The 23099-nt window shown below is 37.1% G+C and overlaps 1 protein-coding gene across 1 annotated transcript; it reads right to left on the bottom strand.

Annotated features, from left to right (window-relative positions):
- Positions 1-875: 875 nt before the first annotated feature.
- On the bottom strand, positions 876-22855 carry LOC136030363 (uncharacterized). Its single transcript, XM_065709285.1, has 3 exons — positions 21599-22855; positions 5760-7952; positions 876-4343 (listed from the first exon to the last, which is right to left on the bottom strand). Exons 1-3 carry the CDS (start codon positions 22844-22846, stop codon positions 891-893), a joined length of 6894 nt encoding a protein of 2297 aa, XP_065565357.1. The 5' UTR covers positions 22847-22855; the 3' UTR covers positions 876-890.
- Between the last annotated feature and the right edge of the window lie 244 nt (positions 22856-23099).

The raw sequence follows: 23099 nt of genomic DNA, 5'->3' as shown, positions 1-23099 counted from the left end.
ATTATTAACTAATTAAATTTAAATCTAATTCTAAAAATTATGCAGTTAATATTCATCATTTAAAACCTGAGGGCTCATCCAACCTAATGCAAAAATAGATGTGGTCCTGTTCTATATCAAAATAAATAATTAAATAATAATTAAGATCAAAGCCATCACCCGATTTTTCACCACTTTTGGTTGATAGATATTGAAAATCTTTCGCTGTATTTCTAAGGTTTCAGAAAAAAAAAATTATTTTTATGACCAAAAAATACATTTCTGACGGTAAAATATTGTGTTATTTTTAGAATATGTTTGATATGAATATTCCTGAAATTAGGATTCGAACTTACTATCACAACTTTTTCTGAAAAAACTACACAAGACAGAACACATAAAGCACATGTTACTACTCTTTCAGTTGGTGGGGTGACAAGAAAAAACATTGAACGGATGACAAATTCCGTAAAATACAGAAAAAAGGCTAGAATCTGGGGATTAGTGAATTAACTAGCATTTTCAATTTATTTTTAGGGAGAATTGTTTTTAGCCTTCATATATCTGAAAACAATTATTTTAACAGAAAAGCTCCAATATCTTTCTATTTTTGAAAAAAGCAACATCTATATAACATCTTCTACAGAAAGAAGATATATTCAAATATATCAAACACTAAATATGGCAACCAAAATAACACTAAGAAAATCAATGGAGTTACCCTTTTTAACAATCGTGGAATAAAAACTTTTGTTCTAAAAAAATTCAAAAACAACTTTGAGTTGCGGTCAAGATGTATTTCCTTCATAAATGGTAGGAAAGGCAAGCATTTGACAAGTGCCGAGCATAAGTTTCATTCCCGAACATGAAGAAGTTTCTTCTTTTTTTTTACAAACTTGACATGGCCATTTTTATTTTACAAAGCGTGGCACGGCATCAGAAATAGCTTCACATAATTCTAAGGAAGAGAAAAAAACATGGCAAGCAAACTTCCGAAGGCCAGAACTATTTTTTGCAATAACAACTTCTCTAAGTTTTTTATCATTAAAATGCAAAGTTAACTTGCACAATGGATTTGACAGTAATGTGTTTCTTCCCTGGTATGTAGTTCCTGAAGATACAGTCGCCCAGCAGTTTTCCTTTACAAAAGATACACTTGACCCCTTTTGAATAATAAAACAAATTTTATTCTTAACATGGTCTTCCAAACGATCACTTATCACGAGCCTCTTAGCGTTTAACCCTAAGTCCTTGAATTCAAGAGGACAACGGCCGTCAGGAACCAACTGTTTTATATACGAGTCACTAAGGGGATCGCTTGTGACACATGAAATACGACCATCAACATTTTCCATTAATTTTAATTTAGTTGACGGCCCACGTCCGTGCAAAATGTAACAGTTAGCCCATCTTAAGTCTCTTTCGCTGGCTCTAATAACATTCATGTCTCTATCAAATGAAACTGAACCTTCAACACTTTTTGACAAAATCGCCGATATCAGGTACGCATATGTAGGCTGGTAGTTTGGTTCAATGACGTAGCCCAGTTTTTTCAAAGCTTCGAAATAAATTAGTTCAATTACTTCTAAGGCATCTTTATCTTTATTATTCTCTGTGTTCATTCCAGCACAAAGTGAAGAGGTCAACCTTGTTTTCTTCTTCTTGTTTCCCAAACAAGGTTTGAAATGTTCTCTCGTTAATGGATGATGAATATTAGGATTGAGCGTAACAAGCTCCATTTCTTTTTCCAGAGGATTTTGATTTATCCTTTCGTCATTTTCTTCGAAACAATAATCCTTTCTCTTTTTTCTCAATGCCAAGGCATATTCCAGCTCAGGCAGCGATAGTGAAGTTCTTGTTTCGGGCAGAGCAGTTGATGCATTTAAAATGTAAAAGTTGCCTAGGCGAGTCGTAATTTTAAGGGAGTCAACTAGCCAACGATTGGAGGCAGGAAACGAGGCGAGTTGACATAGTAGGTGAGAAACGAAGTTTTCTAAGGCTACTTGCTTCCAATCAGCTAAGAACGTATCACAAGTAAGTTTAAGTGTAGATCTGGCATTAAGAGAATGAGTTAGCTCAAACGGACCATTAGAATTTACAAACTTCATTTGCAAGCTTGAAGGGTCTGCATTACGAACGATGAAAATATCCGAGTTTTTCATATGGTACTTGTTCCGTTTCACTGAATTAAAATGACAGTTATTCCTCATGGTATGATTTAGATTTTGTATTTCTTCATATACCCTAAATATTTGTGAACGCGTTCCGAGGGCATTCAGTGTCAGCTGAACTTGGCTATCAGTCTTATGTAGAATCACTTCTGCACCTGTTTGGTCTTTAAGCCATTTGGAATGAAATGATAAAGAATCATGCAGAACCCTGCTTAAATTGAACGGCAGTTTGATGCGGGATGGGATCATAATGCTTGATTGACTTCCAAGTGTTTTAATCATAAATGAGCAGCTTCTTGAAGAAATTAGTCTGTAGTATGCTTGAAGACTTATCCAGGCAACTTGTTTCATTATATCTGCATTAATTGTATTACTTGGAATCTCTTGGTCCTTCCAAATAATTGTGAAAGATTCGTTGATCTTAGAAAGTTTCTTGAAGAAACCTACAACATACTGTCCAATGATTCCATAATCCGTGGAAGTCATGTGGCTGATGGAGTCCACAAGATCACTGTACAACTCTATTAAAGGTATTTCCGTTTGTTTCTTTGGAAAACCGATTTGAAGCAAAGAGATAACTAACCCATAAAAATCTCCTGTAGCCATTATAGCCAAATCCGCTTGAATTCGATTGTCTTTCAAGATACCAGTGATTTTTGCCCACTTAGTGAGGAACCAAAATACTGGCAGTACGTTCGGTTGCTCAATAAAGATAGATTGAATTGAGGAAGTTTTCAGCAAGCCAACTGAGTTAACTGATAAGTCCACGTTCACAATTCCTTCATTGTCTAATACTGAACATTTGATGTGTGGTATCTGAGAATTCGTAAGATCTACGACTGATTCAGCTTCATTACTTAAGGATGGCATAACAATTGTACGAAGATAGTGCGATGGTAAGAATTGCTTATCATTTGAATCATTCACAATCAATGACAAATCTAAATCAGAGTAAAAATTACACGTAAATATAGTCACTGACCCAAATGGTCTAATTTCGATTTGCTCTTTAAAACCTTTTGTGGCGTAATCACGAATCACAGCTGTGAGTCGGTTTCCAATAAGGATTCTTCGAGCAATAGTAGCGCTTAAAATGTCAGCAGTTTCCAAGAAATAGTTTGTTACTTCCTCACCAATTTCCAAGAAAACCGCGTTTTCACGAACACGCTGAACATCAGAAGCCTTTGACAGTTTAATTTCACACAAAATGTCTGAGACAATCCAGGCAAAACTACGAAAAGTTACAGAATCAGGCACAGATTGATTGTACGCAACGTAGTACCAAGCGGACGCTTTTGCTTTTTGGTCACTTTTATCAAAATTTTGGAAAAACTTGGAAGTCATAAGCTTTTTGAGCTTAAAGAACGAATCCTCAATTAAACTAGATGAGTTCTGTGGGTGTGAAATCGTAAATCTCGAACATGACGAACGTCCAAGAATAATTTCGCATTCGTCTTGAAGTCCATATTGATACATTATCTGTTTCATATACATGGAATAAATTAGATAATCTCTTTTAGCTGCTGGAATAAACTTCTCATAGCCACTAACAATCAGCTCTGGGTCAGCAAAAGTTCGGTTTGAAAGCAAGACTTCACTACCTAAAGATGATGCATTACGATACAGCTTTCCAAGAACTTTCCTTGAAGCATATGATAGTCTTTCGTTCTTTTCCATAAAGTCAGGATAACCAGAAGCTGCCACTATAGCAAAAGCATCTTTTGGTACATTTGGTGGTATGCCTGTTTTTGGAAAATCAACAGCGACAGCTTGTGATTCAGCAAGTTTTATTGCAAGTGGATCACAAGCTCCTTTTTCCATACGGTCACATAATGCAACATGTAGATGAGCAACTTGTCCAAGTACATCACTACTTAGAGATTCGGCATAAAAGTTAGAAAGAGCCTCATGTTTGCAAGGGTTAGGGTGTTTTGGCATACCGTGCTTCAGTCCTGAATAATCAAGAGGAGGGAAAAGAGATAATTGAGGTGGAACCAACTTGGGATTCCACACCACCGAAAAGAGGTCTCCGTCCAAGTCTCCGCCACTGCAAGCAGTCGAAAGAGAGTACTTGCAACCAGAACTAGCAGGAAATATTAACACATTTTTGTAGTTTCTAAACTCGGGCTTGTTAACGGCCCTAACACTACGCACATCACCAGGATGAAGACATGGGTTGCGATATATTATCACCTAAAAGAAAAAAACAAATGCGTTAGGAATGCATGTCTAAACATAAAATAACGATGAAAAAGTAAAAAAAAAGTGAAAAATATTTTTTTCATTTTCTTAAACATAAAAGAGAACCGATATCTTTCTTACCCAATTCTAAAACTTCGAAAAATTCTAAAACATTATTTTCCCTACTTGCAAAGCCTTAGAAATGCTTTATCAACCCCCCAAAAGTTTAAACACGAAGAGAGATCTAGGTAAGCGAAAAAATAATATTCACGCTACATATCCGCCACTACACTGAGCAATACATGTTCAGAGATGGCTAGAGTACAGCAAATTATTAAAGTTAGTGGGTTTCTAGATTGTAAACATTGCAATGAAAAGTACTAACTATTCTTTAAAAAATAAATTTCTTTGTGTTACGGCCCCTGGCCCTAAAGATCAGATAAATACCCTTTTTGTTTACTTACTTTCTTTCTTCTTTAATTTTGATATGTCAACACCAGTTCTACCTATTATTAAATATCTTTTTGTCCTGATATTATTTTTCTCTAGGTTAACTGAATATGACACATGTTGAAAGATTTTGCAAATTAGCTAGACTCTGAAAAATGTAGGCTACGGGGGACTCATAGAGGAAACAAAATAGACTAAAAAGCCCAGGGTAAGTTTTGTACTTCAGTTGGCACAGACACACATTTCAAATTTTTCAGAATTACCCCCCCCCAGCTCCCCCAAAGAGGACGGATCTGTTCCAGTTATGTCAATCACGTATCTGGGACTTGTGCTTATTTTTCCCACCAAGTTTCATCCCGACCCCTCCACTCTAAGCGTTTTCCAAGATTTTAGGTTTCCCCTTAATGTCACTGGATCTTGTCGGGATTTAAAATACGAACTCTGAGACACAATATCCTTCTAAATATCAAATTTCAATAAGATCCAATCACCCATAAAATGCCTCATTTTTTCTAGTTTTTCCGAATTAATCGTCCCCCCCACTCCCCCTCAGATGGTCGAATCGGGGAAACAACTATTTCTAATTTAATATGGTCTGGTCCCTGATTCCCCTGCCAAATTTCATCGTCCTAGCTTACCTGGAAATGCCTAAACTAGCAAAACCAGGACCGACAGATTTTGCGATCGCTATTTGTCACTTGGTAAATATAAAGGGCCATAAAAAGAGGCAACAAATTAGGTGACAAGATCATGATACCACACAAAGGCCTTAAAAGGGTAAAAATGAGCTTCTGGTCGCATTGTCCATTTTATTATCGTATTAGAGGCCATGAATCAGGATCGCAGAATCCAGTCCTCTTAAAAATTGGGACGTTATTAGAAGGTCACATTAGGTTGTGTGACGTTTTGATGATGTAATATGCATAAACAAAATTGGACACCAGCTATAGAAAGAGTTGGAATAACAACAAGACTTACCAATCCATCTACAACACTTGAATTTTCATCCTCATCTCTTTGAATTTGAAGAAAAACTTCTTCTTGGCCAAGGATGTGAAATGGATCAGAAACGCCAAGGACCAGAGCTGCATCCTTTAAGGGTATCTTGGTCTTTTTGACAATGTCAGTTGTATCAACTTCAAAAAGCTTTTTCAAAACCCGCAGCCAAAATGGTTCATTGAGCAGATCAAAATATTGCTGAACTTGTTTAACCTTCCAGGAAATTTGCCGCGTTTCTAGTTTTTTAGCAGCTAATCTTGGATCTATTAGCATTTCAATATTTCTAGAAAGTACTCTCTCATGCAAAACATGCAATTCCTCAACAACATCAGAATGAATCGATTCCAGAAGAGTTATAATTTCACGATTGAGTGTAGCTGGAAGGAATCTGGAATAAGAAACGACACCTAAGTTATAATCATCACTTTCAAATCTTTTCATAGATTTTCTCACCAAAATATCCTTATCGATTCCTGCCACTTTGTTAAAAAACGCATCATCCACAGCTAAAAGAACACCTTTCACGCCACTAATTCGAATCTGATATGCAGAGGGAATGTCACTACATTGAAGTAGATCAGCGATTCGGCACGCGAGAGAAAATCTGATCAATCCAGCACCCTCTGTAAGACAATCACCGTTTTCTGCATATACATCTTCAACAAAAGCCCATTTTTCAGGAAGTATATCAAAGGTGGGAGTATCTGCAGAGCAAAAAAGGCTAAGTCTAGATAAATACTGGGGAACGGAATCAAACTCATGTTGGTTCAGAATTATCTGACTCCTCAATTTAGTAGCTTCTTCTATGCTGTTGCAATCTATAAATAGAGCCCTGTGACTTCTTTGCTCACTGGCACTAGCACAAAAAAAATAATATACTTTTCCATTTAGTTCAAGTCCATTATTTAACACAATGTTCACGAAGTCAAATGATTTTTCACCTTGAAGCTTCCTTAGATTTTCATCACGAAAGTTAACAATAACAAATTCGTAATCAGAAAATTTTCTAAACAGTCTATTCATCTTAACAGGCATCACTGGATAATACACTACTCTTGTTGGAGTTACAGCAACACTGCCAACGAGAAAATTATTGGCGTTCAGAATGTCTCTTATGCTACTATCTAAAACAATGTCACCGCTTGTTTTTAGAATGGAATCGTAGTCAAACCAATAACATAAATGCATTTCAGTGAACAGATGAAAATTCAATGCCATTTGAGTTTCTTCTGAATAGTTTTTACTAGCCAAACTTACCAATATTTTTCTCAGAGCTGTTTTTGAAAGAGCAACAGTTTTTTGACTAATGATGACAGAAAAATTCCAAGCAAGCGAAAAAACATCTTTGGTCTTTGCAGAGGCTGTCAAAAATGAATCCCATAAATAATCTTGATCTTCTAGATTATTGTCATAGTCGTACGCATCATCATGGTCACAAGACACTACTCTAACACAAGAATCGTACACTCTAAATGGAAAGTTGTCAGGATTATTCAAAATGGCTCTTAGTGAGCAACTCCTATCTTTTTTAGAATTGTTCTCTTCTAACGAAAGGGCTAAAACTGCGTTATCCACAAAAGCACGGAGAGTCTTTTCATCACGTGGTTCCAATCCGGATCTGAAATCTAAATTCAAATACTCAATTTTTTTACCATTCGACATCAAAGCTGGTACTTGTGTATATGGTAGATACAGCTTACTAATGCCCTTTTTAGTCGAATCTAGCAACGCAAAGTCAAGAATACCTGATAAGCTGATTATGATTTTTCGGTTATATCCGCTTCCATCGATCTTGATTTCCAAGGTTCGATTATTATCTATGCACAACATCATCTCAAGCTCAGGATACTGAAGAATAACCGCTTCTTCAAAAGTCTGCTCATTCACAAAACTACCAAACGACAAACCAATAAGTTTCCAACTTGATCTTTCAGTCTTTCTAGGTAGTTGAAGACGCGACCAAATCCTGAGGTTTGGGTTATTTTCGACAGTAAAATCCCATAATTCACAAAGTTCCGCATAAGCATCAGCGACTGATTTACCACTTGTATAAGAACTTGTGCGAAATGTAATCGGGATGGTTTTCAAAAACATAGAACAGTTTTCTTCAACACTCGATACTTCATCGACTACCAGCAGCTCGTAAGACTCTAGAGTGTTTATAACTCTCTCCTAAAAAAAGAAATGTTAGGTTAAAAAGAGTCAAGGATCTTCACAATTCATGTTAACGGTACACATATTCGCTACTTTGGCGAATGAACATGTTTTTAAGCCAACAAATACTGTCTTATCGCACTTTAGCCCAGGGTTGGGCTTAAGAAGGATATGCAACTTTTGTTGAATATTCAGTGAGGGGCTCAGATAGACCTCAAATTTTGAATTCGGGAGGGGTAGAGGTACTTTACTACTCCCCAAAAGCCAGGCAGGAAAATCAGCCTCCAGACAGTCACGGAAGGGGTGTTTATAAAGTATTTGCCTTCAAGAGGAATGTCGAAAATTTCATCGTCTTTTAAAAACACAACTCCTGTTGTTATCTTAAAGTCTGTAAATTTATATTAGCCTTAACGTCTGATTACAAATGATGAAAATTTTACAAACTGTGTGCGGGACAAATAAGAACAATACAGACACCACCATGCTACTTCCCCGTTAAATCAACTCCCCTAGTAGTCCTAGTGACCACAGGCCAGACTTTCGCTTGAGGTGTAATAGAATATATGCTAGAGACACTCTTTACATATTAAAAAAAACTTTTAAAATTTTTTGTTTTTTTCAATTACATTGGCTTTAACTGTTTTTAAAATAACGCTTAATAAACTTTAACATTTGATAATACTTGGATAACAATTCAGTTATTTTCAAAATCTGCTTTCTTTCATCAACAACTCGTTGATAATTCATTATATTAACTAAAAAACTTTCCGAAAAAGAAGTTTTTTAAAGAAAAGTAAAGATCATATCAAACTTAAAGTCAGAGGAAATAGAAATCTGCAACATCTCGAACTCAAAACGACTAGAGATTAAAGAAACAATCGTAGCAAAAAAACATACAATATGTACTAATATAAATGAATAATAATATACAAATCAAGCTTGAAACGAACACAAGTATTTTGCTATTGAAGTATAAATAAAACCCGAAACGAACAGAAATTAAAAATAAATAATCATAACAAATCAATATACAATAGATAGTACTATTCATGAACAAAGAAATCTTGAAACGAGTAAAACTTACGAGTGAAAATACAAATATGCAAGCTTGAAACGAACAGAAATCACTATAAACAACAGTTTGGGTTGTGCCTCCTCTCACTGTAAGTCTAAAACCTACGGCGTCATTGAAGCTTAGTAAAAACTATATATGTTTTCAACAGTCTTGTATAATACAAATTAACTAGGGCATAAGTTACAACCCTTCCCCAGGGTTCTAGGGGAGTTATGTTGACCCCAAAGTTTTTGTCATCTGACTGTCAGAATATTTCAAACAAAATGGCTATCCCAAAACTTTGATCAGGTGCATTTGGGGAAAAAAGGGTGTGTGGGGGGGGGGGTAAATGTCCTCTGATCACTTTTGACTCATAAAAAGGACACTGCAACTTCTGATTTTCAATAGAATGAGCCACCTTGAAAGTTTATGCGACCATCCTTTCTATATGGAGTGGCTCCGGAAAAAAAGCAACGACATTGGAGCCTTATGGCCTTAGGGTTGGTGAGAGAAGACTAGTTGCCCTAAGATTGCTTTTGACTGAAAAAAGCGAAGTAGAACTTTCTATTTCTAATCATTTGAGTCCCCTAAAAAGTTTATACGACCATGTCTTCCATAAAAACCGTGTGTGACCCCGGGGAATAAGTTACAACCCTTCCCTGAGCTTTGGGGGGAGCCTAAATTAACCTCAAAGCTTTTGTCATACGATCGTTGGACTGTTTCAAACAAAATGGCTATCTCCAAGTTTGGATCGGATACATTTAGGGAAAAGTAAGGGGGGAAGTCGTCTGTGTGAGTGGGGGGGGGATATATGCCATCTGATCACTTTTGATGACACTTAAAAAGGTAATTAGAACTTTCAGTTTTTAAACAGTTCGTGGTAACGAACTCTAGTAAGGAGCGACCCGGCTCAATAGAAACCGAAACTCTAAAAAACGGAATTTTGATACCAATAGTTACATCAAAAGAATCGGATTTTAATGCTGATTTTAAATATAAGTTTCATCAAGTTTAGTTGTATCAATCAAAAGTGACAAGCCTGAGAAAATTTGCTTATTTTAGAAAATAGGGGAAAATACCCCCTAAAAAATCACACCATCAGATTCAGCGTATCAGAAAACCATACAATAGAAGTTTCAAGCTCTAATCTACAAAATATGGAATTTCGTATTTTTTCCGGAAGACAAATAACGGATGCGTGTTTATTTGTTCGTTTTTTTTTTCCTCAGGAGTGATCGTATCGACCCAGTGGTCCTAAAATGTCGCGAGAGAGCTCATTCTAACAGTAATTGAAAGTTATAGTACCGTTTTTAAGCAACCAAAAAATTGGGAGGCATCTAGACCCCCTCCCACGCACATTTTCCACCATAGTCACCAGATCAAAATTTTGAGATAGCCATTCTGTGTCAGCGTAGTCGAAAAACCTAATAACTATGTCTTTGGGGACAACTTAATGCCCCACATTTCCCGGGGGAAGGGCTACAAGTTACAAACTTTGACAATTGATTACATATAGTAATGGTTATTATGAAGTGTACATACGTTTTCGGGGGGACTTTTTCGCGTTGGGGTGGGGATGGGTCGGGGGTTACGTGGGAGGATCTTTCCATGGAGGAATTTATCATGAGGGAAGAGAATTTCCATGAAGGGGGCGCAGGATTTTCTAGCATTATTAAAAAAAAACAATAAGAAAATAAATAATTTTTTTCAACTGGAAGTAATGAGCAGCATTAAAACTTAAAACGAACATAAAATATTACGTATATAAGGGGGTTCGTCTCCTCCACAATACCTTACTCTTTACGCTAAAGCATTATTAGTTATTTCAACTATTTATTCTACGGCCTTTGTGATTCAGGGGTGATTCTTAAGGATAAATGTAGCGTGAAGAGCCAGGCGTTGAGGAGGGGGCAACTCCTTTCATATACGAAATCATTTCTGTTCGTTTAAAGTTTTAATGTCGCTTCTTACTTGCAGTTAATAAAAACTTTTTTTGTTTAATCAATCAAATGAGCCATCTCTGAAGTCTATATGACCATGCGTTAAATAAAACCTTATATGTCCCCACGGTACGACTTACAACACTTGCCCCCGGGCTCTTTGAATTGTATCGATTCCAGAGCTTTTGTTATTTGACCTTTAAAATATTTTTAACAAAATAGCTACCTCAAACTATGATCAGAAGCAATTGAGAAAAAAGGGCCTTGGCTAGGGGGCTAGTTGCCCTCCCATCACCTTTGACAGGGCACTAGAAATTCCGAGTTTCAATCTAATGAGCCACCTCCAAAGTTTACACAACCACCTCTTTCATAAGAGCCTTATATGACCCTTGGGCATAAATTACAACCTTTGCCCCTTGCTTTTTTTTTGGGGGGGGGCTATGTTATCCCTCAAGTTTTGTTATATGATCTTTGGTTTATTTTAAACAAAAAGGCTATAGACAAAATTTGATCTGACGCATTCAGATAAAAGACGGTGGAGGGGGATTGTGCAAGTTGCCATTGGATTCCTTTTGACTCTTAAAAAAGGAATCCCAAATTTCAATTTCTAATCATTTGAATCCCATTTGAAGCTTATACGACCATCAGCAACTGGATGACAACACGCTCATTTCTCATACCATGCTCATTTTTTTCAGAAACTCGCTGGATCAATTTTGAGATATTCATTTTGTTCAAGATAGTCGAAAAATCTAATAACTATGTCTTTGAAGAGAACTTGATCCCCGAAAGTCCCTGAGAGAAGGGCTTTCCCCTTTGTTTACATAGAGTACTAGCTGTTGGGGTGGCGCGAAGCGCCACCCCAACACCTAGTTGGTGGGGGCGCTTCGCCCCCAAACCCCTCAAGCCACCCCGCGCGCGTAAGTCGTTACGCGCCATTGTAGTTGTGTCCCTGTGTCCCACCTGTAATATAGATAGATCGATATATATTTTTAACTACGTAAAACTTGCGAATTTACAACATTCTTGGCTGTCCCATTGTCTGTGCATATAAATAGATTGTCAGGTTTACCGACTCTTGAATTATTAAATTTAAATTGAATTTAAATTATTTGATCTTCTTATTTGTGTGCTTGTTTTTGTGTCCCTGTGTCTGGGACGGCCTCCCACGCCCCTCCTGCCCGATATTTATATATTTACTTATCTTTTATGACTTTTTTTCTATTTTGTGTGTCTTCTACCGATTTATATTTTGAAATCATTATTACGATGAGATGTTGATGTTTTTTCTTATGTTTTTGCACTGTCCCAGCCTTACGAGCTCTGATCTCTGTTGGGGCATAATATTGTTTGTGTATTTTTAGAGTTGAATAAAGAAAAAGTTGAGTTGAATATGCAACATATAATTGTCCATGAGGAAAACAATCTGTATTCAGATCTATACCTCATTATTCTAATGATTGCCCTTGAGCTTTGTTGATGGTGATTGCTAATCGAATTTTCCCTGTGTCCCCGTCGTCATTTATATATCGCCCTGTGCCCCCCGGCGTCCCCGTTGTTGTTGTTTCCCTGTGTCCCGGTCGTCATTTGTGTTCCGGTGTCCCGGTCTGTAATTTCTCTTTGAGTGTCCTGGTCGTCATTTATATTCCCTGTGTCCCGGTCGTCATTTGTGTTCCGGTGTCCCGGTCTGTAATTTCTCTTTGAGTGTCCTGGTCGTCATTTATATTCCCTGTGTCCCGGTGCTTTGTTGATGGTGATTTGTAATCGAACATTCCTTCTGTCCCGGTCGCTTTCTCTTTGAGTGTCCCAGTCGTCATTTTTATTCCCTACTAGCTGTTGGGGTGGCGCTTCGCCCCACCCCAACACCTAGTTGGTGGGGCGCTTCGCGCCCCCCCGCGCGCGTAAGTCGTTACGCGCCATTGTAGTCGTGTCCCTGTGTCCCACCTGTGAATAGATATATATATATATATGTATATATATATATATATATATATATATATATATATATATATATATATATATAAATATATATATATATAAATATATATATATATATATATATATATATATATATATATAATATATATATATATATATATATATATATATATATATATATATAATATATATATATATATATATATATATATATATATATATATATATATATATATATATATATATATATATATATATATATATATATATATATATATATATATATATGTTGCTGACTCTTGAACATGCAACATATAATTGTACATGGGAAAAACAATCCATATTCAGATCTATACCTCATTATTCTAATCATGTGTCCCTGTGTCCCGGTCGTCATTTATATTCCCTGTGTCCCGGTGTCCCAGTTTGTAATTTCTCTTTGAGTGTCCCGGTCCTCATTTATATTCCATGTGTCCCGGTCTGTAATTTCTATTCGAACAACCCCTGTGTCCCAGTCGTCATTTATATATCCCGCCTGTGCCCCCGGTGTCCCCGTTGTAGTTGTGTCCCTGTGTCCCGGTCGTCATTTATATTCCCTGTGTCCCGGTCGTGATTTGTGTCCGGGTGTCCCAGTCTGTAATTTCTCTTTGAGGTTCCCGGTCGTCATTTATATTCCCTGTGTCCCGGTATGTAATTTCATCAGTTGACAAACATGACGTCAGTCGACAAACAACTTCATGACCCATACAGCTCAATCCTTATAAAGACGTCAGTCGACAAACATGACGTCAGTCGACACACAAACATGACGTCACTCGACACACACACATACAACTTATTTTTATATATATAGACTAGCTGTTGGGGTGGCGCGAAGCGCCACCCCAACACCTAGCTGGTGGGGCGCTTCGCAACCCCCAAGCCCCGCCCGCGCGCGTAAGTCAAAACGCGCCATATTAGTAACGCGCCATTGTAGTTGTGTTGCTGTGTCCCACCTGTGAATAGATATATATATATATATATATATATATATATATATATATATATGTATATATATATATATATATATATATATATATATATATATATATATATATATATATATATATATATATATATATATATATATATATATATATATATATATATGTTTTTAACTACGTAAAACATGCGAATATACAACATTCTTCGCTGTCCCAATGTCTGTGCATATAAATAGATTGTCAGGTTTACTGTCTCTTGAACATGCAAAATATAATTGTCCATGGGAAAAACAATCCGTATTCAGATCTATGCCTCATTATTCTAATGATGTGTCCATGTGTCCCGGTCGTCATTTATATTCCCTGTGTCCCGGTCGTCATTTGTATCCCGGTGTCCCAGTTTGTAATTTCTCTTTGAGTGTCCCAGTCGTCATTTGTGTCGCGGTGTCCCGATCTGTAATTTCTATTCGAACAATCCCTGTGTCCCGGTCGTCATTTATATATCCCGCCTGTGCCCCCGGCGTCCCCGTTGTAGTTGTGTCCCTGTGTCCCGGTCGTCATTTATATTCCCTGTGTCCCGGTCGTTATTTGTGTCCGGGTGTCCCAGTCTGTAATTTCTCTTTGAGGTTCCCGGTCGTAATTTATATTCTCTGTGTCCCGGTATGTAATTTCATCAGTTGACAAACATGACGTCAGTCGACAAACAACTTCATGACGCTTACAGCTCAATCCTTATAATGACGTCACTCGACAAACATGACGTCAGTCTACACACAAACATGACGTCACTCGACACACACACAGACAACTTATATTTATATATATACTAGCTGTTGGGGACAACCTGGACAATCTGTCTTGGCGCATATAAATAGCATTTATATTCCCTGTGTCCCGGTCGTCATTTGTGTCCTGGTGTCCCAGTTTGTATTTCCTCTTTGAGTGTCCCGGTCGTCATTTATATTCCCTGTGTCCCAGTGTCCCGGTCGTCATTTATGTCCCGGTGTCCCGGTCTGTAATTTCTATTCAAACAATCCCTGTGTCTCAGTCGTCAATTATATATCCCACCTGTGCCCCCGGCGTCCCCGTTGTAGTTGTGTCCCTGCGTCCCGGTCGTCATTTATATTCCCGGTCGTGATTTGTGTCCGGGTGTCCCACTCTGTAATTTTTCTTTGAGGTTCCTGGTCGTCATTTATATTCCCTCTGTGTCGGTCGTCATTTGTGTCCCGATCTGTAATTTATCTTTGAGTGTTTTTTCTTTTAGTTTTTTACATTTTTTCAGTTTTTTTTCTTCTTTATTTTTCAGCGTCACTATGAAGTACATATCGCCGAACCTTCAGTCATTTTACAATTAAACATTTTTCCGTGAACGCATGTCTTAAATACCATTAATGACGACACCGTCAAAGCAAAAATGACGACAACTAATTTCATGACGTCAGTCAACACAGAAACATGACGTCACCTGATCCACAGACAGACAGACAACTTATTTTTATATATATAGATAGATAGATAGATAGATAGATGTCTCGGTGTCCCGGTCGTCATTTGTGTCCCGATGTCCCGATCTGTAATTTCGTCAGTCGACAAATATGACGTCAGTCGACACACAAACATGACGTCACTCGAAACACAGACAACTTACTTTTATATATATAGATTGGTAATTCGGAAGTATAGATACATTTTCAGGAAGATTTTTTTTGTGGTGGTGGGGGAAGGGTTACTTGAGAGGATCTTTCCATGGAGGAGTATATCATTGGGGAAGGGAACATCCATGAATGGATGCTGGATTCTCCAACAATATTAAGAAAACAATGAGAAATTGGATAAAAAAACAAGTTTTTTCAACTGAAAGTAAGGAGCAACATTAAAACAAATTATGACGTATATGGGGGGTTCGTTCCCTCCTCAATACCTCGCTCTTTACTCTAAAGTATTTTTAGTAATTTCAAAAGAGCTATTTTATTCTAATTAAACGGCGGAATTCGAACTTCAGTGAAAAGAATAAGGAATTGATGAAGAGGCGAACCCCCTCACACACGCAATAAAAATGTACGAATATATAAGTTCGTTCGTTACCTCAAGCCAAAAAAATAAAATTAATATGCAAATTTCGTTTTAATTATTCACATACGATGAGTCATTCACATACGATATCACCCTCTTCTCAACCCCTCCCCCAACCAAAAAATCCACCTGAAAACGTCCGTACACTTCCCAATACCCATTACTATATGTAAGCACTGGTCAAAGTTCGTAACTTATAGCCCCTCCCACGGGGACTGTGGGGGAGTAAGTCGTCCCGAAAAACATAGTTATAAGGGTTTTCGACTACGCTGAATAAGATGGCTATCTCAGAATTTTAATCCGTTGACTTTGGGAAAATAATTAGCGTGGGAGGGGCCTGGGTGCCCTCCAATTTTTTTGGTGACTTAAAAAGGGCACTAGAACTTTTCATTTCCGTTAGAATGAGCCCTCTCGCAACATTCTAGGACCACTGGGTTGATACGATCACCCCTGGGAAAAAACAAAACAAAAAACGAACAAACAAACAAATAAACACGAATCCGTGATCAGCCTTCTGGCAAAAAATACAAAATTCCACATTTTTGTAGATAGGAGCTTGAAACTTTTACAATAAGGTTCTCTGATACGCTGAATCTGATGGTGTGATTTTCGTTAAGATTCTATGACATTTAGGGGTTGTTTTCCCTATTTTCTAAAATAAGGCAAATTTTCTCAGGCTCGTAACTTTTGATGAGTTACAGTAAACTTGATGAAACTTGTATATTTAAAATCAGCAGTAAAATGCGTTTCGTTTGATGTAGCCATTGATATCAAAATCCCATTTTTAGAGTTTTGGTTACTATTAAACCGGGTCGCTCCTTACTACAGTTCGTTACCACGAACTGTTTGATTTATTATGCGTTAGGTCTTCTGTTCATTCGCACGATACAAGGGGTAATGTTGATTTAAGTGTACCTAGAGACATTTCTCCACGTTTGTGCTTTTCTGTTTTATATGGAGGTACACGGAAATGGAATAGTTTGACGAGTAATATAAGGAGTATTGGAGAACCTGTTATATTCCAAAAAACCATTAAGGGAATGTTTATTGTAGATAATGAGTTTTGATTCATTCGTTTATTTTATTCATTGTGGGGGTTATGAGGATATGTAGTTCCCAGAGGAAAAGTAAAGTAATGATTTTTTTTTTCATATTTATTGTTGAGTGTGGCGGTATTAGTGGTGTCGGTGGCCTAGTGTTCTATTATATTATGTATTTTGTTTTCTCTATCTCCGCCTCGGACACGCTTTGTTTTTTAGGGGAGGTAGTAACCATTTTTTATTTATTACCTGTTTAATGAATAAATCCTCCCCTCTCTCTCTCTCATAGTTTTAATCGGACAATTTTGAAAAAAAGGGTGGGGGAGGAGGCCTAGATGTACTCCAATTTGTGGTTACTTAAAAAGGCAACTAGCTTTTTAGTTTTTTAAAGAACGTTTTTATTAATAAATATACGTAACTGACAAATTAACTTCAGTAACGAAATTCTATATTTGTAGCGTAAATAGTGAGGTATTGTGGAGGAGAAGAACCCCTTATATGCGTAATAATTTCTCTTCGTTTTAGGTTCTAATGCTGCTCCTTCCTTCTACCTGAATTTTTTTTCTCATTGTTTTTTTTTTAATAATACTAGAAAATCCTGCGGCCCCTTCATCGAAATTTTCTTCCCTCATGATAAATTACTCCACGGAAAGATACTCCCATGTACCCCTTCCCCGATCCCCTATGAAGTGGAAAAGTCCCCCTGAAAACGTCTGTACACATTCCAATAACCAGTGCTGTATGTAAACAATGATCAAAATTTTTAACTTGCAGCCCTTCCCCTGGGACTGTGGGGAATTAAGTCGTCCCGAAAGACATAATTATTCGGTTTTTCAACTATGTTGAACAAAATGGTTATCTCAAAATTTTGATCCAGTGACTTTGGGAAAATGAGCGTGGGAGGGAGCCTAGGTGCCATTCGATTTTTTGGTCACTTAAAAAGGGTACAAGAAATTTTAATTTCAGTTAGAATAAGCCCTCTCTCGACATTCTAGGACCATTGGGTTAATACGATCGCCACTAAAAAAAAAACAAATAAACACGCATCCGTGATCTGTCTTCTAGGAAAAAATACAAAATTTCCAAATTTTTGTAGATAGAAGCTGGAAACTTCTACGATAGGGTTCTCTGATAAGCTGAATCTGATTGTGTCATTCTTTGACTTTTAGGGGGTGTTTTCCTCTATTTTCTAAAATAAGGCAGTCTCGTAACTTTTGATGGATAAAACTAAACTTGAAGAAACTTATATATTTAGAATCAGCATAAAAATGCGATTCTTTTGATTCAACTATTGGTATCAAAATTCCTTTTTTAAGAATTTCTTTACTATTGAGCCGGATCGGTCCTTACTACAGTTCGTTACCACAAACTTTTTGATTTAACACTATAGCGTTGCTTCGAACTTCCATTTTTTAGAGTTTCGATTATATTGAGCCGTGCCGCTCCTTACAATAGTTCGTTACCACGAACTGTTTGATTGTCGTAGTTATGTTAGGGTTAAACTTGAAAAAGGGCTTCCATCTGGACTATACGTCTTATTAGGACTCAGGAAAGGGGGGGGATCTATTTTAAGTCCTAATATGTTTGACATTCTTACAACTATCGTAACTAGGACAAATAGGTGGAATTTATAGTGGCATTTGTGATATAAGTTTGATTTGCAATGCAGCTGATGCCCTGTTTATCAATTTGAGTATTTCTACTTTAGAGGCAAACCTTGATTCTTTGATTTCTGGTTTTAACCTCCTAGGACTTAATGTTAATGCTGCTAAGACTGAATTTCTTTCTCAGAATTTCCAGGGTAAAGCTATATCTTGTTTATCTGTTATTGAAGCAGGTGAGTTTATTGGAGTTTTCTTTACTGAAATACCCCTCGTTTATGGTCCAGACGAGGGTAATAGTGGTGGCTGCGGGAAAACTCGAGATGGGTTGAGTGAGTTGGAGGAAAGACCTATGAGTTTATCAAAGATTCCTTCATGCATGGATAGAGAGGATGAACATACTCACGATTATCTTATTAATAATTTACCTCGAACAAATACCTTCATCCTGGAATGATACCTTCATCCTAAACCAACAAAGAAGTGTTTGAGAACGACATTCTAAATTGTTGTGGATTTATGAGTAGTTTAGAAAACATTCCAACATTACTTCCCGACCATAAGATTGATGTATTCTGTGCATGTGAAACGTTTTTAAATAAGCAATCTTCAAAGTTAGATCACATAAATGGGCACAAGTCGTTGTCTAAAAGTAGAAAAGGTAGACAGAGAGGAGGGTTGGCTTTTTTTTTTTAATGATAGTATACCTGTAAGAAGAGTGAATAATTGTGATTAAAATTGTTGTGGATTTATGAGTAGTTTAGAAAACATTCCAACATTACTTCCCGACCATAAGATTGATGTATTCTGTGCATGTGAAACGTTTTTAAATAAGCAATCTTCAAAGTTAGATCACATAAATGGGCACAAGTCGTTGTCTAAAAGTAGTAAAGGTAGACAGAGAGGAGGGTTGGCTTTTTTTTTAATGATAGTATACCTGTAAGAAGAGTGAATAATTGTGATTAACTTTATGAAGAAATGTCATTTGAACTTTTTGCCATTGAGCTAGATTTAAGTCCTTCGAAAGTGTTATGTTGCGCCCTATATAGGCCGCCAAGTTCGACTGCTAAACAATTTGTAGAAAAGTTTGATGAACTTAGCTCGCTGATAACCCGAAGAAAATGTAAAATAGTAATATTGGGTGACTTTAAAATTGATATCAGTAATGTACATAGGGAAGTGTATTCTATGCTTTCCAATAATGTTGCTGTTGACTTAGCAACGAGTTGTATGTCCGCGGGTTTGATTCCAAATGTCGGATCCTGACGAGAATCACGGAGTCACCAGCGGAGTTAATTGATGGTATTTTCCCTAATTTTGAGACACTGGGTTGTGACGTTCTAGTTGAAGATACATCTGACCATTTTATGATCCTGTGCGAAATTCAAACCGGAACTCCCCTTTGAGGATAAGAACACTGGAAGCTGCTTTGATTGATAAACTAAAAAAGTTTACTGTCAAAGGCGACCGGTCTCCCTATCTAGAATGTGACGACGTGGACAAAAGTATTGAGTGGTTCATCGACCAGCTCAAAATAGTACTTAATAAAGAATGTCCTTTATCAAGCCGGCAGGCTAGGCGTTATTTTAGGCGAACAAACCATGGATTATATCTGCTGTTCTGTCTTTTCTCCAGACTGAAAATAACTTCTTCAGGAAATTCATGGCAGATCCTACACATAAAAGCCAGGCCAAATTTTGGCAGTACAGAAATTATCTGAAAAAACTACTGCGATAAGCGAATCAGTCATACTATCTTCATAAATTTCAAAATACTGGAGGGTCCCCGGAAAAGACTTGGTTGAATCCTTTTTCTGAGGAAGAAAGCTTTTTTTTCTGAAGAAGCTACAGTGATGACAGTGATCAAATATGGCTATGAAGCATGGGATTTTCGAAAGTCGTATGAAGATTTGCAAGATGTTTCCCAGAGAAATTGCCTACAGATTGTTTTGGGTATCCGACAGACCGAGCGTGTTTCAAACAGGAGGCTGTTCGTAGAATAAGGTCCTAAACCACTTCCAAGAAACTATGGTGAGAGAAAGGTTGAGATGGCTTGGGTACGTTCTGTGGATGAATGATGACAGATTAACGAAGATTGTCCTTTTTGACCAACCGTCAAGAACTAAACGGAAAATAGGTCGTCCGTGGTTGAATTGGGAGGATGACATAAAGAAAGACTTAAGGGAAATGGAAATTTCCCGGGAAGGTGTGAAGAGGGAGGCTGTGAATAGATTAGGTTGGAGGAGGAGTGTGCTTAGCTGTACTGGCCTCAGGTGTCTTGGCGTTTCGGTGAGTTGTTAGTAGAAGTAGTAGAGTTAGAATTTAATTGACCCATGTGTCCTGCCCTCCCCCTTTAAAGACCCAGGAGCTATCATAGAGATTAAGAAGTGAATAAATAAAACCTAAGACGAAAGCTTAAATTTAAAACGATTTTTCGTTTGAATTTTTTTCGGAAGGGGTGGGCATAAGCGCACATAAACTCTTACTAAGGGATGCCTCCATTTAATATACGACTCTAAATAGTTGTTAGTAGTAGTGTTAGAATTTAATTGACCCATGTGTCTTGTCCCCCCTTTTAAAGACCAAGGAGCTATCATAAAGATTAAGAAGTAAATAAATGAAACCTAAGGCAAAAGCTTAAGCTTCAAACAGTTTTTCCGGCCGTGATATCTAAATGTATAAACGGAAGGGGTGGGCATAAGCACACATAAACTCTTACTAGGGGATGCCTCCGTTTAACATACGACTAAAATAGTAAAAAAAAAACAGTGTCACTAAGCAATTATATGAAACATATTTCTAGCATTGCTAAGTTTGTGTGGTTCAGTTATTGAAAACTGATTGATATATTACCAATTATTAAATCTGACAGACAATTAAATGACTAATGTATAACGAACGATTTGAATACTAAACACATATCCAAAAATTAGAAATTTGCCAGAAAACTAAAACATAGGGGTTCCAAAACAATCAAAATTTAAGCAAAAACTTTTGTGAAAATAATCAGTATTATAGAAAAAAGACCATATTCACCTCAATATTTTGTAGGTTTACATCTCGATTGCAGTGAATGACCAGTCTAACTAGGCACGTTAGGTCTTCTTCTTTCCTTTTTTGCTTTTTCTTCAAAGCAGTTACAGATAAAGACTGATCTATGTTTATCAACTCTTGAATGATGTCACAAGCCTTTGGTGAAGGTAAGCCATTCTCGGAACATAATTCTTTCAGCAGTTCATCCAACTGCTTTTCATTCTTCTGCAGTTCTTCAAATCTACACTCTTCATCTTCATAAGCAAAAACCACATATTGGCTATTTGCTTGTCTAGCTCTCCCTTTGCTTTGTATGTTCTGTATTATTGAGAAAACGTTTGAAAATCGAATCACCAATGCACAATCAGGAACATCAATCCCCTCTTCAAGTATTGATGTCGAAATTATCAAATGACTATCTCCTCTTTTAAATTCTTCGGATATATTTTTCTGCTGTTCTTCCCAGCCCATACCATCGTGACCGCTATTCCCAACAACAACCAATGGATTTAATTCAGGAAACTCCTTTGATAAGTGCCTCCACAGTTTTCTACATAATTCTCTGGTGTTAACAAACACAATAACTTTAGACCCATTGTAATTTTGGATATGTTTAGAGAGTTCCATCATCTTTGGGGAAATATTCTGATAATTTTGATACCGCACAATGAGATCCTGAACGCCAGGTAACACAGAAGCATTAGTAGTTGATAACATAGCAACTGCTTCTGGAATACTGATGTCTCGGCATATTTCAATTGATCCTAATAAACCAAAAAGCCCTTCAATCTCTTCAGGTTTGAAACCATAGGCAGCATAGCTGTCATTAAAAATATTATCTTTCACAGCCCGTAACTGGCCTTTCACTATGTGCGTGTTCGAGTCAGTTAGCATTTGAAATTCTTTTCTATATGCTTGAATTTGTTGAATAAACGAGTTAAACTGAATTTGAGCATCTTGAATGTACGATCGAATTTCGTCGGGTATCTTTAATGTAACAAGACTCTCCTTTCGCTCATGCTTGTATGACAGACAAGGACGATAAATCACAGCCGGTTCTAAATTTTTTAAGATTTTGGGTAAAGAAACGGTGTGACTTTTATTATTCGGAACAAGTGAGGCAGTAAGTCCAAGAATCCGTGGTCTTAATTGTTCTGGACAGCTTCTGACCATTCCTAATATATCTGAAAAAGCATGACCGCCAGAGGCGTGATGACACTCATCTACAACTATGCACGAAAATTCTGTCATATTCAACGTTCCCCTAAAAAAGAACATGTTTTAAGTATGGCTGGAACAGGATTGCTTTAGACATGCAAAACGGGGATGAAACGACAGACTGAACCCTTTTCAGCTTAAATCAGTCAAGAGAGAAGTAGTATCAGTATAGTAGAATAGGTTAGTAACAGTTGGTATTGTTAGTAGCAGTATTAACCACTGTAGGTGTACATCAAACGAAAACTAAAACCCATAGGTCATTTAAAAGAGTGGAAACTATACCACT

This window comes from Artemia franciscana, chromosome 8, assembly GCF_032884065.1.
Source record: "Artemia franciscana chromosome 8, ASM3288406v1, whole genome shotgun sequence".
In the NCBI taxonomy this organism is placed as follows: domain Eukaryota; kingdom Metazoa; phylum Arthropoda; class Branchiopoda; order Anostraca; family Artemiidae; genus Artemia; species Artemia franciscana.
This window is presented reverse-complemented; position numbering and strand designations above follow the sequence as displayed.

What these genes read in the sequence shown, in the direction of transcription:
- LOC136030363 (XM_065709285.1), bottom strand. Translation starts at nt 22,846, where the DNA reads ATGACAGAATTTTCGTGCATAGTTGTAGATGAGTGTCATCACGCCTCT. An exon ending in TAAACCTACAAAATATTGAG is followed by an intron (nt 7,953 to 21,598) that starts GTGAATATGGTC and finishes TTCTTTTTTTAG; the next exon opens with GAGAGAGTTATAAACACTCT. An exon ending in CAAGTGTTGTAGATGGATTG is followed by an intron (nt 4,344 to 5,759) that starts GTAAGTCTTGTT and finishes TTTTTCTTTTAG; the next exon opens with GTGATAATATATCGCAACCC.